At 54.2% G+C, this 15,913-nt stretch overlaps 1 protein-coding gene across 1 annotated transcript in view; it reads right to left on the bottom strand.

The window, feature by feature from the left end:
• The window catches only part of DHX34 (DEAH (Asp-Glu-Ala-His) box polypeptide 34), a 27,507-nt gene that overhangs the window by 3,993 nt on the left and 7,601 nt on the right, over positions 1-15,913 (bottom strand). The window contains exons 5-13 of the mRNA XM_010852717.1: positions 15,880-15,907; positions 13,372-13,474; positions 11,685-11,902; positions 7,855-8,029; positions 6,351-6,544; positions 5,597-5,698; positions 2,936-3,178; positions 2,568-2,741; positions 2,108-2,231 (exon numbers count right to left, since the gene is read on the bottom strand). Of these exons, the coding sequence (XP_010851019.1) occupies positions 2,108-2,231; positions 2,568-2,741; positions 2,936-3,178; positions 5,597-5,698; positions 6,351-6,544; positions 7,855-8,029; positions 11,685-11,902; positions 13,372-13,474; positions 15,880-15,907 (1,361 nt within the window). The remainder of the gene's footprint in view (positions 1-2,107; positions 2,232-2,567; positions 2,742-2,935; positions 3,179-5,596; positions 5,699-6,350; positions 6,545-7,854; positions 8,030-11,684; positions 11,903-13,371; positions 13,475-15,879; positions 15,908-15,913) is intronic.

Here is a 15,913-nt window from a genome sequence, read left to right as displayed (position 1 = left end):
GAGAGGGTCAAGGGGGCAGCTCAGCATCCTCTCCCCACCCCACCATCCCCCACACACACCCGTCAATCCCCCCAGGGGCGGTCTGTCCCCCTCCCACTATTCAAGTGAAGTGAAGTGTTAGTCACTACAGTTGTGTCTGACTCTTTGCGACCCCATGGACTGCTGCCCGCAAGGCTCCTCTGTCTGTGGGATTTCCCAGGCAAGAATACTGGAGTGGGTAGCCATGCCCTTCTCCAGGGGATCTTCCCGACCCAGGGATCAAACCCAGGTCTCCTGCACTGTAGGTAGATTCTTTACCATCTGAGCCACCAGGGAAGCCCCATTCAAATAGCCACACAAAGAACATGCCTAAGGATAAAATGTCTGTGGCATGTTCTTAAACACTCCACCAAGCTGAATGTGATTTCGGCTATTCAGTGATATTAAGAATTGTTGCTAATTTTGTTAGGGCTGATGGATGACAGTACTGTGGTGATACAAAACAACAGTCCTTATGAATAGGATTTTTATTATCATTACTAACTGGTAAGATGTCTGGGACCTGCTTTAACATGCTCCAGCAAAGACAGGGGAAAAAATCAAGGAGACAGAATAAACAAGGATGGAAAATCCTGACAGCTGCAGCTGGGTAAGGTCACAGAGGGTTCATCACAGTCTCTCTACTTAAAAGATACCTGGAACTTCCCAAATGTTTTCAAAAAGGAGAAAAACGGGATTTTCTGGTGGCTCAGGGGTAAACAATCCACCTACCAAGGCAGGAGACATGGGTTTGATCTCTGATCCAGTAAGATCCCACGTGTCCGCAGAGCTACTAAGCCCATGCACCACAACTGCTGAGCCTGTACTCTAGAGGCTGGGAGCCGCAACGAGAAGCCTGCGCACCACAGCTAGAGAAAAGCCCGTGCAGCAACAAAGACCCAGCACAGCCAAAAATAAATAAAAAGAAGAAAAACAATGTACAGTAAGTCCCCTACATACAAACATTTGCAACATACGTTGCAAACTTTCAAAGATGAGAACATATTATAAACCCATTACAGTACTACGTAACTGATTGTGTTAAATGGGTCCTAGCTGTGTTAAGACCTATAAACAAACAGGACTTAAGAACATGTTCTTGGAACGGAACTTGTTCATATGCAGGTGACTTACTGTAATAGGAAGAGGATAAATTGACTAGGAATTTACACAACTTAAAGATTAGAGGGACTTCCCTGGTGGTCCAGTGGCTAAAAGTCTGAGCTCCCAATACAGGGGGCCCGGGTTCGATCCCTGGTCAGGGAAATGGATCTCACACGGCCCAACTAAGAGTTCGAATGCCTCAACTAAGACCCAGTGCAGTCAAACAAATAAATAAACATTTAAAAAAAAAATGTCGTGTCGATGTATGGCAGAAACTAACATGATACTGTAAAGCAATCCTCCTTCATAAAGAATAAATACATTTTTTTTACAAAGAAAAAGATTAGCGAGAAAATTTCAAATTCTATCTTTGGTGTTTAAAATCATACACTTTATCTTGTGGGGTTAGTATTTGCCATTTTAACGCAGTGTGTTACTCTCTTTACAAACAAGAGAAGGATGAGTTGTGTTTCAGCGCTCAGACAAAGCACACATCGCTGAAGGTGTGAAGCCTGCACCCGGGGAAGGGCACCCCCTGCAGACCGGCCTGGCCTGAGTGCAGCCTCAGCAGAGGCCACCTTGTGGCCTGGATCCCACTGGAAGGTAGACCGAATGCAGCTGCCTGAACACTAGGGCTGGGGGCCCACCCGCCCTGAGAAGGACCAAGCCCCGAGGTTCACGGAGCTCCCTTGACTCCTCTCCTGGAAGGCGCTGCTCTAATGGTGCAAACCTCAGGCCTTGGGATGGGCTCCGGGCAGCCAGCACCACATGGGGAGGGCGAGGCTCGGCAGGGAGAGGGGTGGGCGCCCAAGGCCACCCAGCCAGGGGTGGCTCTTGGGACCTGCAAGCCTCAGGTCAGCAGCCCCAGGGAAGGCGGAGTGTGGGAGGTGAGAGGGGGTAATCCCCGACGGCAAGCAGCACCCCAAGATCACTGTGCCCCCCACACCTCCAGCGGCAGGCCTCTCCCCAGCCCCGCCTGGGCTCCTGGTACCTCGGCTCCCATCGCTGCCCCTGGCCGCCTGCTCCTGCGTGTGCAGCACCTCAGGGCTGTTGGTGAAGACGCAGGTGGGGTGCAGCACAACGCCCTGCTTGGTCTGGGTGTGGAAGATCTGGAGGAGTAGAAGGCGGATGCCAGGGGACGGAGGCTCAGACCTGCTCTTCCTGCTGCCAGGTTCCCTCCTCCTCATCTCAACGCAAAACTCCCTCCTCCAGGAATCCCTCCCTGATTCCCTCCCATGCTGATCAGGTCCCCCTGTTCCCTCAGCTCCTGGGTCCCCATCCCCCTCTGGGTCACTGTCTGGGCACGAGTCTCTCCCCTGCCCCCATCATTAGACTGCACCCCACAAGGACAGGGCCAGGGCTGCCTCAGTCACTGCTGTAACCCCAGCACAGAGCAGGCGCTGGGAAGGGATGACAGATGACAAGACACAGATGAGGAGACACACTTGGTCCGAGTCCTTCCGGCTGCTGTTGAACGGGTCGGGGACGGCGAGCTGCGGGTAGAGGCCCCGGCCGAGCACCAGCTTGAGCAGGGCCATCTGGTCCCGAGTCAGGGCCTGGGCTGAGCTGGCGGCCGCGTGCAGCTGCTCCAGATTGTGCCGGAGCTTAAACTTCACGTCCTAGGGGGAACACAGGGGGAAGTGGGTTCCTGAGGCCCTCCCCACTGCCCAAGGGGCTGGTACTGGAATCTGGGGATCCCAGTGGTCCGATAGACACCTGTCCACGGAAACCTACCTCCTGAGATGAGGAGTCCCCGCTCTGATAAACACCATCCCCACCGCCCCAGGCCCCAGACTGCCCCATGGCGCCCTACCTGGATGTCCACGCTGTCGCCGGCCCCCCGGGAGGCTGAGCCGCCCCGGTCCTCGTCGCTGGACCAGCCGTCCTGGTCGTCCTGGACTCGCAGCACTTTGCGCTTGCGCCCCACGCCCTCCTCGTGCCGGCGCTTCAGCTGGTAGAGCGCCTGGCGCTCCCGCCGCTGCTGCAGCCGACTATAGCTGTCTCCCGGCTGTGGGGCCTGGGCCCCGGCCAGCAGCCCATGGTCCTCCAACAGCTCCTGGGGGCAGATGGAGCCCGAGTGAGGGACATGGTCAGGTGCACTCTGGGCCCAGATGCACTTTCCTGTTGGGGGCCTGCAGCTGGCTGGCCTCACCCTTAGAGCCCCCACTGTCCTCAAATGACAAACGGGGACCCTCCTGGGAACTCCTAGCTGGGGCTGAAAGGGGCTATATGAGAACCACTCTCTGGGAATTCCTTGGTGGTCCTAGGACTTGGCACTTTCACTGCCAGGGCCCAAATGCAATCCCTGGTCAGGGAACCAAAGACAACAACTCTTTACATGGTGCTGGGCACGTAACTGTTCTAGAAAAGAGAACTGTCTTCGTTGCTGGCCAACGGAACACCCAGGCCGAGGGACAGGAGGGAGGAGGCCAGGCTGGGTGACCATTACCATTCAGGGTCCTCCCTGGGGGCTCAGGTCACACACCCTCTCCACCCAGCTGTCCCCGGGCTCTGGTTACATGCCCACCTGCCCCTCCAGGCCTGCACCAGCCCCATGAGGTTCCTACACTAAAATGCTTCTCGGAGTGTGGTACTTTGGCCAGTAGCAGCAGCAGCATCTGGGATCATCTGGAAAGTTGTCACAAATACTGGGGCTTCCCTGGTGGCTCAGTGGCAAAGAACCCGGCTGCCAAAACAAGAGACTCAGGTTCGATCCCTGGTCTGGGAAGGTCCCACATGCCTCGGAGCAAGCCTCTGCACCACAACTACTGAGCCTGCGCTCTAGAGCCCGAGAGCCTCAGTTACTGAGCCCATACACCCTAGATCCCGTGCTCTGCAGCAAGAGAAGCCACTACAATGAGAGGTCTGCGCGCCGCAACTAGAGAGCAGCCCCCACTCGCCACAACTGGAGAAAAGCCCACGCAGCAACGAAGACCCTGCACAGTCAAAAATAAATAAATAAATACAATTACTTAAAAAAAGAAATGCCAAGACCTGCGCCCCACCCAGAATGACTGAATCAGAATCTCCGAGGTGGGGGTGGGGGGCAGTGGGGTGTGGAATCTAGAAATCATGGACCCTCCCCGTGATTCCAACGCCCCTGACAGACCTCCTGCCCACGCCTCCAGAAACAGCCTCCCAGGGACCCTACTGGATTGACCCTCTGTTTCCCATTGAGCCCCAACCAATGAGAAGAGACAGGATATCTGATGGGACACAGAGAGTGAGAGAAGGAAAAGCACCCCCACTTACCTGTTCCTCAGCATCTGGGGCCCAACAAAGGTTGAACCACCACTCTTTAGAAAGTCAGAGACGTTAAGAGATGATGTCAAGTACGAAGGGGATGTGTGAACGTGGGGACCCATTAACGCACGGGAGGCCTTGGTGGTGACTGCGCACTGAGGTCTGCAGCCAAGGGGAACGGCTACCTCAGAGGCTGTTTTATTTTCATTCCGTGGCATGCCACACAACAGGGGGCTAGAATTCGCCAGTACCAGAGCTTTTTTGTGCTCGAAGGGAAAGATGCCCATGGAATATTAAGGACACAAACCACCTGCAGAACCGCATCTTAATAATAACAACAAAAATTGCAGGGCCTCCCTGGTGGTCCAGTGGTTACAAATCCACGGAGCAACGCAGGGTACATCAGCTCGCTCCCTGGTCCGGGAAGATCCCACACGCTGCAGAGTAACTAAGTCCAGCGCCACAGCTCCTGAAGCCCACCCACCCGAGAGCCTGTGCTCCACAAGTGAAGCCACGGCAGTGAGAGGCCCGAGCACCGCAACTAGAGAGCAGCCCCGCTCGCAGCAACTAGAGAAAGCCCGCACTCAGCAAGGAAGACCCAGCACAGCCCAAATAAATGAATAAAGTAGACATAAAGAAAATCTGCAACGTTTTAACTCATTTAGTCCTCACAGGAATGCTGGAGGTAGGGCTATTTTTTGCTTCCCCATTTTCTGAGGGAGAAGCTGAGGCCCTGAGAGGCCCAGTAACTTGCCCGTGGTTGAACTGCTAGCAAGCGGCAGAGCTCAGACTCAGTGCTGAGGTGTCCCGCTCCTGATGGTGCCTCCAAACACCACTAGGGAAGCCCACCCACCCGAAAGCCCACCCACCCTAGAGCCCGTGCTCCACACCTCCCAGCACGCGGCCTGCGTGGCCACCTCAGCACCCCAGCTTGAGAACAAGGGTTTTTGTGAGGATGTGACTCGTGACGGCAGACCTTGTCCACCCCTCCAGGAAGCCCTCCTCGATTTTCACCTCTTTGCCCTGGCCCTACCCCACACTAGCCATGTGATGGTGGGGGAGGTGGGTGTGGGGAGGGGATCTGACGATGCTGTCAGAGAAGAAGAGATGCCACGCTGTGGAGAGTGTTCACGCATACTCTCCCTCTACCTCCTCCCACACCCATGTCCCAAGTCTGTTCCTGGCTGCCTTCCCCGGGGGGCCAGCCCCCACCCCTTCTCCCAGACCTCACCTTGAACTGGCGCCGCAGGTTGGCCATCTCGTATAGCCGGTGCTCCTCGATGCCCCGGTGGCGGCACCACTTGCGTGAGTTTCTGCCCCGTTCAGATTTCACCTGAGTGGAGGTCCAGACCCCAGGAGGTCAGGGCCTGACCAGCTGAGGAAAGGGGTGGGGGGTGCCGACCCACCACCCAGACAAGCCGCAACACCAGCCACTGGAAAGATGTGAGGCTGGCGGGAGCCCTCCCTCAGCGACACCTGCTCTCCTTCTTCTCAGCCCAATGCCTCCTCCTACAGGAAGTCCTCCCAGACTACACAGGGTCAGACAGCCCTCTGGGGCTCTCAGAGGCCCCTGGACTCCCCACTGCAGCCCATTCTGGGTGGTCACTGACCAGGGACAATCTGCCTCTCTGTGCTGGACTGGGAGTCCAGGAGGGCAGGGCCAGGTAAGTTTAGTCATCACCGGGTCCCTAGCACAGCTCAGGACAGGACCAGGCCTGGTCAGGGAACATGTGTTCAACACACAGATACCCCCTAAGGCATCTGAAAAGCCAGACAGTGCTGGCTTTAGTCAGTGCTTAGAGACCCCAGGCTCCCCTCAGCATGTGCTCGTCCCATGAAAAGTGGATTCGAGATTCTCCCCAGACAGGCCCCGTCCGCGGTAGCCTCAGGGGTCCTCCCTGGGGTGGAGGTGGGGTGCAAAGCCCGGACTCCGTGAGAACGACAGCCAGGCGGCTGGGGCAGAGGAAGGGCGCTGCCGAGCTCACCTGCACCCAGGTATTAAAGACGTTCAAGAGTGTGAAGGGGTCACCCTGGTCACTCTCCAGGGGCCGCCGCGTCGCCGCGCACTCGGGGTTGCTCTGGGCGCTGCGGGTGAAGGGCGTCTGGACGCTGAGGGCGGCGGCGATGGTGAGCACGGGCTCAGCCAGGTGGAATATGGAGCCCAGGATCAGCATCTTTCCTGGGGGTGGACCAGCGCTGAGCCTCCTGGGCGCCCGACGGCATTCCCCACTCCTCAGGGACCCCTGACCCACCCTCCACCTCACTCCCAGAGGGCCTCGGGAGCCAGAATCACACCCAGAATCAGCTCCCAGTGTGACGAAAGAGTGTTTCCACCTTCCAAGAGCTCAGTGACCTGACTCATCCTCACTGTTCCCCTGCCCACCTTTCCAGAAAGTTCCTGTTACACAGCTAGCCTCGTAAGATAAAGATGGGCAGAAAAACAAGGCTGTCCCAGAACTCTTAGCTCTGTCACCTAAGGCAAGTCCCTCCATCTCTCGGTGCCTCTGTTTTTCCATCTGTGAAATGGGCTAACAGCAGTGTCTACGTGCTATGAGCATGAACTGTTTCACCTGTGAAGCACTGGGCGCTTACTGGCACGGAGGAAGACCAGTGATGAGCCACCTGGGCCCAGCACCGCGTCATCTGTGCCTCCTGCCCTGCAGGGCCCGGGGACCGACGGTGCCAGCCTGGCTGGGGCGTGCCTCCCTGGCGAGCTAGTGATGCGCTTTCTCTGAGCCTTGTTTTCCTCATCTGTACAATAGGACGCCTGGAGGTCCTACCCTCACCAAATGAAGATGAAATAAGGGCCACAGAGTCTTCCACACTGGCATACAGTAAAGGCTCACAGAACGTTCTTTCTCAGAGGCGATTCTCTCTGCACTAGCCCTGTCCTCTTCTAACACAAACAGAAATAACCACTTCCACGGCTGTAGGTGGCCCTCAGGGTACCCAGCCTGCTGCTCATAGCTGCTCTAGCATGTCACAATGATGGGGACTTTAACGTTGACAAGGGCAGCAAGCTCCCTTGAGCACCACGCTTGGGAAATGATGCCCCAGGTGGCAAAGCTCAGCTGGGACTATTCTCTGGGCCGTAGATAGTTAATTGGTAGATACAGAATGTCCTGAATCAGGAGAATTGGGCAAGATGAAGATGAATATGCCTCGGTTAGCAAGCTCCTTGGGAGGGGCTGGGATGACTCAGGGATGAGTAAGAGGAAGAGGCTGGCAGTTTTGACATCCTTATAACCACAGGAAAGCGGGTACCAGGGTGACGCTGGGGCTGGGCTGGGCACAGGAAAGAAGCATCTGTTTTGTTTACTGCTGTAACCCTGGTGCTAGAACTGTGTGTGGCACAGAGGACTTGTGAATGAGTGGACAGGGCCTAGAGACAGAACACCCTTGCCTCCAGGTAACTCAGAGAGTGAGCATCGTCCCACACCCATTTTCAGGATCCTCAGTGATCACCCCCAGGGTGGCGGTGGTCCTCACCAATCACGACGTCCACTGGCAGCTGCGCCAGCAGGGACCCAATGGGGGTGAGGGCCTCTGAGCTGTCCAGCGCACCCTGGTCCCGGAGGTAGAGGATGGCTGTCTCCAAGCTGGTTGGTGGTGGGGGCTCGATGAACGGGAAGGTTCGGGGGTCCCCCACACTCATGCTCTTCATCTGGAATGACAGTCAACCCCCCCCTCAGGAATGGGGAACACAGGAGCCACTGGGGAACACTGGGGGACTCGGGGATCACAAACCTGTGACACTTTAAAACGCCCAGAGGGAGGGGACATACGTATACCTAGGGCTGATTCATGTTGGCATATGGCAGAAATCAACACAATATTGTGAAGCAATCATCCTCCAATTAAAAATAAATAAATAAATTGTAAAAATACATCCAATGTCGAGGCCCATTGTATAGAAGTGGACAAGGCGGGCCATTATCTGTGTGTCCACCAAGCAGCTCTTCTCCCAGACCCTGGCCACAGAACAAGCACACGATCTAAGCTGGACCACTTGAGGTTTCTCAGCCCCTGGTCACAGCAACTGACAAAGGGCTGAGCATGTGACCTGAGCTGGGCCAATCAGAATCCTTCCCTGGGACTTTGCAACCTGGAGCTGAGAGAGGAGCTCCTGCACCCATTCTGGTTCTGAGGGGCCAGGGTGGAAGCCCAGAGCAGCTGAGGTTGTTCTTCCCACTGCCTGGATATCAGCCAATCCACAGCAGACGGAGAAACCCTTTATTTTTCCTAAGCCCCACCTCCCCCAACATGGACTCACAAATCCATAAAATCCCCTATTTTGAATACAACAGCTTCAGTCGGGTTTCTTTCGCTTTCAACAAGAGCATCCTGATTAGTTCAGTGGCACAGAGGGGCTCGTGGGGAGGAAGAGGTGAAATGTGTACCCATCACCAGACCTGGCCCGGCTCAGGGGAAACAGCACCCCTCTGGTGAGGGGATGAAGGTAAGGCTGGCATGGTGGCTCACATGACTCTGAGAAAGGACAAAGCTCAGAGAGCTGGGGGCTCAGCCAAAGTCTCTGGGTGAAGTGACTTCTCCCCTGGCCCTGATCTGGAGGCCACCAGAAGTTGCAGGCCATCCAGCCCTCAACCAGCCATCCCACCGTCCTCCCTGGTTACCGAGCCCTGGTGCTGTCTGGCAGACCACTGACACTTGTCAAAAGACCTTCAAATTAGGAGGTCTGGGTGGGGGGATAAAGCACGGATGATTTTGACTTTTTAGGCACTCCAGTGATTCCAACATGTAACTGGGACTGCAAATCATTGCTCTGATCCAGTCAGGCAATGCCCTCCCTTCCTCCTGGACAATTACAGATCAATTACAGGTCACAGAGTGGACACCTGACCCAGTTCCACCAACAAGGCAGGATGGGAGACCGGCCAGGGTGTCTGGAAAAGTTCCCATGGCCTTAAAAAAACAAGACCCACAGGGGCCTCCCTAGTGGCTCAGTGGTAAAGAACCTGACTGCCAATGCAGGAGACACTGGCTCGATCCCTGGTCCGGGAAGATCCCACCTGCCCCAGGGCAACTAAGCCACGACGACTGAGCCTGCGCTCTAGAGCCCGGGAGCCCCAACTACTGACGCCGAGAGCCCTACAGCCCTTGCTCTGCAATGAGAGAAGCCACTGCAAGAAGCCCCAGCACCACAACGAGAGAAAAGCTCATGCCGCAACAAAGACCTGGCACAGCCAAAAATAAAAATAAAATTATTTAAAAAAAAATGAGACCCACAAAGAAGGGCAGTTCATTGCTTCTGCTGCCAAACAGGTAAAGGAGGAGGAGGTGCCACCTGTGGCTACCAAAGTGAAGGTGCATTCATGAGGCAGGCTCTGGAGCCTGAGAGCCTCAGATGAGTCCAGGCTCTGCCCCTTGCCAGGAGTGCCACACGGATCAAGGTATCTTACCTCTCTGTGCATCCTTTTTCTCATCTATAAATTGGAAGAAGCTTACTTACTACACAGAGGTTGTGTGACGATCAAAACAGTTATATATATGACTTAGAACAGAGCCCAGCACATGAGAAATACGAGGTGAAATTATTTTCTATCATGGTCATCATCATCATCACTGTTATTAGGAGAGCTGCTGCTAAGCTGAGGTTGGAAAGCTAGAAAAAACCCTGGTGGTCCAGTGGTTAAGGCTCTGAGCTTCCACTGCAGGGGCTGTGCTGCGCTTAGTCGCTCAGCCATGTCCGACTTTTTGTGAACCCATGGACTGTAGCCCGCCAGGCTCCTCTGTCCATGAGGATTCTCCAGGCAAGAATACTGGAGTGGGTTGCCATGCTCTCCTCCAGGGGACCTTCAAAACCCAGGGATCAAACTCAGGTGTCCTGCACTGCAGGTGGATTCTTTACTGTCTCAGCCACCAGGGAAGCCAAAAAATACTGGAATGAGTAGGCTATCCCTTCTCTAGGGGATCTTCCTGGCCCAGGAATCGAACCAGGGTCTCCTGCATTGCAGGTGGGTTCTTTACCAACTGAGCCACCAGGGAAGCCTCCATTGCAGGGGGTACAAGTCCACTCCCTGGTTGGGGAGCTAAGACTCCACATGCCACGAGGCACAGCCCCAAAATAAAAATTATAAATAAATACATAAATTTAAAAAATAAAACCTGGTCCTGCATGACATCACCAATCTATTTAAACAACCAAGGCTGTAACCTCCTTATCTCAAGACTTCTCATTATGTGAAATTTTGTTCAAGCCAATATTTTTCAAACAGCAGGTTATATGAGTCAGGAACTCCAAGAAGTGGGTCAGAACTGGCACTTTTTCCAAAGGAAATCAAACAAATACAGACCCATCAGTGTGCATCACCCTTAGGAAGGGGGCTGGTTCAAGTCACTTGAGCCCATGGCACATGCCGCCCACTGTCCTTCTCTGCTTCTTCCTGAGCACAGGACTACACTTCCCAGCCTCCCCTGCAGTGAGACAGGGCCGTGAGTTCTCACCGGGGTGAGTGGAAGGGAGGCACATCACTTGCGGACCCACCCTCACCCTCCCAAACCCAAGTCCCACGCTCTGTCCCCCTCACAGCCTGATACAAATGATGAAGGCCCTGGAGGGATGATGGAGCCACAAGAGGGAAAAGGCCTGGGTTTCTGAATAAGGGTTTCCCCAGTGGCTCAGCTGTAAAGAATCCACCTGCCAGTGTAGGAGACGCAGGTTCAATCCCTGGGTTGGGAAGATCCCCTGGAGAAGGAAGTGGGAACCCTCTCCAGTATTCTTGCCTCAGAAATCCCATGGACAGAGGAGCCTGGCAGGCTACAGTCCACAGGGTAGCAAGAGTCAGACATGACTTAGTGACTAAACACCTCTGAATAATGGAAACTGCTTTATTTAATAATAATATTTAATAATATTCCTTTATTAATAGGAATAAAGGAAACCAATCCAAGGACTGACATTCTGCTGTGTTGGCTGTTATGTAAGTGGGTCTATTCATCACAGCAGCCTAGTCTAAGCAAAACTAACTACTGAGATACAAGCCATGACATAAAGCATATTGAGAAACCCCAGTTTTAAAAACCACTTCCTAAAAAAAAGTAAAAAGCCACTTCCTCGTGGGTTTTCTGTTACAGCTGAAAACATTCTGCTTGAGTCACCGGTTTCTTCCCATGACCCTGTGGACTGGGGGGAACAGTTCCCACCCCATCATGGGATCTGACATTTGGAAGGAATGAGTTCCCCTCTGTGGCGTGGCCCACCCTCCCCTTCCTGACCCTGAAACCCTGTCTAAATATCTCCTGGATTCCTCTCTGGCACCAGCACTCAGGATTCAGCCTCCTCTCCACCCCTGCATTACCTGAAGCACCAATGCATCCAGGGCGACCCTCCGAATCTCCGGGATCGGGTAGGGGGCGAAGGCATCATAGTCTGATTCAGCATAGAGGCGGAAGCAGACGCCGGGGCCCGTGCGGCCCGCCCGGCCCTTACGCTGCTCGGCACTGGCCTGACTGATCCAGAACTCCTGCAGCCGCTGCAGTTTGGCCTGTGGGTCGTAGCTCATCTCCTTCACCTTCCCTGGGCGGGCAGAAGGGGAGCAGGAAGGGAAGGGAAGGTGTGTGCAGGACCCATGTGGGCCCTCCACGTGCCTGGGCCTCGACCAACACCTCACTTAGGACTCTTCTAGTAACACTATCCCAGGGCTTAGTTTGGGCCCCACTCTACCATTCTGTTAATGTATTCTTCAGTTTCTTCATTCATGCATCTTTTCATTTACTTCTTCATGCCTTTCTTTATTCAGAGATTCAGTCGTCCAACAAATTTTATTAATACCTACTAGGTGCCAGGCTTCCCTGATGGCTTAGATGGTAAAGAATCCACCTGCAATGCAGGAGACCTGGGTTGGGAAGATCCCCTGGAGGAGGGCATGGCAACCCACTCCAATATTCTTGCCTGGAGAATCCCCATGAACAGAGGAGCCTGGAGGGCTACAGTCCAAGCGGTTGCAAAGAGTCAGACACGACTGAGCGACTAAGCACACACACACAGGTGCCAGGCACTGGACTATGAAGTAGGGACACAGCTGTGAACAAAACAAAGTCCCTTCATTCACGGGGCTGAACAAAACACCAGATTTCTTCAGTTCAAGACCACGCTTTTTTCATACTTTTTTGTCTCTCAAAATGGAATGCACCTTAAAATTAGTGACATGTCATTGATTAACAGACAGCATTTTCTAACAGTACATAAAATTATGTGTGTGTTAGTCGCTACTCAAGCCCAATTCTTTGCAACCCCATGGACTGAAGCCCACCAGGGTCCTATCTATAGGATTTTCCAGGCAAGGATACTAGAGTGGTTTGCCATTTCCTTTTCTCATCAATGGTACCAGATTCAATACAGTAAGGTAACTGCTAACATTTACTGAGCATTTGTTCACCCTGTGCCAGGTACTGGCCTCAGCCCCCAAGCGTATTAAGTCTTCTAATCCTCACAACCTGAAGGAGGTGCTATTATTACTTTATTATTTATTATTATTATTTACAAGTGAACAAAATGACCCACTGAGATTGTCAGACCTTGGTCACACAGCCAGCAAGGTACCTGGCCAGGCTGGTTCCTCACCACTAAGCTATGCTAACTTTTCAGAAAAGAGTCTAGCTGGGATATAAAATAAAATGCCCCACACTATGAAGAAAAATAAAGCCTCATGAGGGAGGTGACAGTGAAAGGAGATCACTTAGATAACGTGGACAAGGTGGGCTTCTCTACTGGGGAGACATTTGCACAGGTCCTGAAATGAGGTGAGGGAGTGAGCCGTGTGGATATCTGGGGGAAAGACAGCTCTCAGCAGAGACAACAGTAAGTGCAAAGGCCCTGAGGTAGGGGCAAGCTTGGACGGCCTGAACGAGACTAAGATGCCACCACTCTCCACAGCCCCAAACACTACCAACCTCCCTGCCTCTGTGTGAGCTCCCTCACTACACACGCACATCTCCAACCCCACACCTCGCCAGGTCCTGGGGGAAGCCAGGGGGCACCCTTACCAGAATCCACCACGAAGCGGATCCCGTCAATGGTGACTGAGGTCTCAGCGATGTTGGTGGAGAGGATGCATTTCCGGACTCCAGGGGGGGCCACGTCGAATACCTGGGGGGCGGTAAAGAGGTGGCCTTGGGGCCTTGTCTTTGTCCTACCCCACCCAGGCTCTTTGCACAACTAACATGGCACTCACTGACCCCTGTGTCTGGGGGCCTCGTGGATCTCCCATGGGACCTCAGTCATACGTCTCAAACAGCCTAAGCACCTTCTACCAAACCCTTTCCTCCTTGGGCCCCCATCTCCTCATCTACTGCATCACTGGGGACAGAACCTGGGCCATTTTGGGTGTTCATCTCTCCTCACCCATCCAGCCACAGCCGATCCCCTTGAATATCCCAAAGCCACAGCCCCTGCCTAGGTCCATGCCTATTCTTTCCCACCCAGATCCCGCTCCAGCTTCCTCCCTGGTCTCTGGTCTCACCCCTCCCATCCAGCCTTCACATGCAACAGAGGGATCTGCTAAAGCAAACAGAACTGCCCGCCACCTTGCTCAGAACCCTCCCAAGATCCCCCCGTGCCCTCAGGACAAAGTCCAGGCCTGCAGTGGGTCTTCCAGGCCCCTGGTGGTCTACCCTGTGCACCTCCCTGGTCCCATGACTTCCCCCTCACAATCTGGACCCAGCCACTCTGCGTGTAGTTTCCCAGCTGCCCTGTCTTTCTCTCACCCCAGGCCCTTTGCACAAGCCCTTCTCATGGACCCAAAAGACAGTCAGGCACAGTGGTTAAGAGTGGTTAAGAGTCAGCAACTACAGCCTGTGCGCCAAATCCACTCTGTGACCTGTTTTTGTGAATCAAACTTAACAGAGCACAGCCTCACCTGGTGAGTCTACAGCTGCTTTGTAGCAGGGTAGTTGTGACAAAGACCACATGCCCATAAAACCTGAAGATTCCACCCTCTTCACAGAAAGTCTGCCAACAGATGGTTCGGAGCATGGGCTCTGATACCAAATTACCAAGTTCTACAGCCTGGCTCTGCCAGTCACGTGACTCTGCCTGAGTGCCTATGCCTCAGTTTCTGCAGCTGTCAAATGGGGACACAGGACCCGGCAGACAGGGTGGTTCAGACACTGCCCAGCACAAAACAAGTGCCCCACACACTTTGGCTGGCACATGCGTTTTCCTGCCCCCCGTCCCAGAACGGGGCTTTCTCAGGTCTCCATTTGCTAAGTCCCTTCCCCCAGGGAGCCTTTCCTGAATCCACCAAGACTCTGCTCGGAATATCCGAGGCTTTCCTCTACTACTTGTAGAATCGTTGATTACATGCCCATCCGGCCCCCAGCAGACCAGCAGCTTGAGGGGAAGCCCCCACCGTGTCCCAAAGGGGCCCCCTGGTGCAAGAGAAGCACTAGGAAGTGCTCAAATGTTATTTCTTCCTTTTCTTTCTTCTTTTTTTTTTTAACTTTTTGGCTGTGTTTTGGTTTTGTTTTTTACTTTTACGGCTGCACCCCACAGCATGTGGGCTCTTGGTTCCCCAACCAGGGGTGGAACCTGTGTCCCCTGCAGTGGAAGCATGGAGCCTTAACCTCGGGATCCAACCACCAGGGAGGTCCCTCAAAGGTTATTTCTTTAATCACTAAACAACCACATGTGACCTGAAGGGACTCTCCTGGAGGTGATTATGGCAGGCAGCCTCCAGGATGGCCGGGGCAGTCTTACCTCGCGGGATTCACAGCCTCACCTGGTACTGTTCCTTTGAACAGGGCAGAGGTGATGGTTTGTGATTTCCACAGCTACCTCATAAAAGATGCTATGGCTTCTACTTTGGTCTTTTGGGAAGAGCTGGCCATCACATTGTGAGAACTCCCAAGTAGCCCCCTAGAAAGGCCCCCCAACCAACAGCCAGCCATGTAAGTGAGTGCTCCATCTCAGAAGAGAATCCTCCAGCCCCAGTCAAGCCTTCAGATGACAGCAGCCCCAGCTGACACCTGACCACGACTCATGAGAGACCCTGAGCCAAGACCATCCAGCTAAGCTCCTCCCAGATTCCTGACCGACAGACACCACGTAAGACGTGTAAGACAATGAATGTAACAGTGGCCATGCTCTAGCTCCTGGGGTGATTTGTTAGACCGACAGTGACCCAGAGACCTGTCCCCCAGCACCCTTCCATTCCAAGCAGGCAGTCTCTTCACCTTTCCCCACACCTGACTCCCAGATTCCTCCGTCCAGGCCTTTGCTCAAGCTAGTTCCCCCAACCTGGACTGCCTTCCTTCCTCTTCCTTTACTCAAAATTTCTCCTGTCTGCCAAAGCCCAGCCCCAGTGCCCCCCACCTCATCAGGAAGCTCGCCCCGCAGGATCTTCCCCCAGCTGAAAGATGTGAGCGGCCTGTCTCTGCAGCCCACAGCCCGGGGTCGTGGGGTGGCCTCAGTCCTGTGTCAGCCGCCCCAGCCCCTCCTCCTGGGCTATGCAGCGAGATGCCCCCTGCCCTGCTCCGCCCGGCTACACTCCGCACCTTGTCCTGGTCGGCCACAGAGAGGGCGCTGTGC

This window comes from Bison bison, unplaced genomic scaffold, assembly GCF_000754665.1.
Source record: "Bison bison bison isolate TAMUID 2011002044 unplaced genomic scaffold, Bison_UMD1.0 scf7180017864313, whole genome shotgun sequence".
Classification (NCBI taxonomy): Eukaryota; Metazoa; Chordata; class Mammalia; order Artiodactyla; family Bovidae; genus Bison; species Bison bison.
This window is presented reverse-complemented; position numbering and strand designations above follow the sequence as displayed.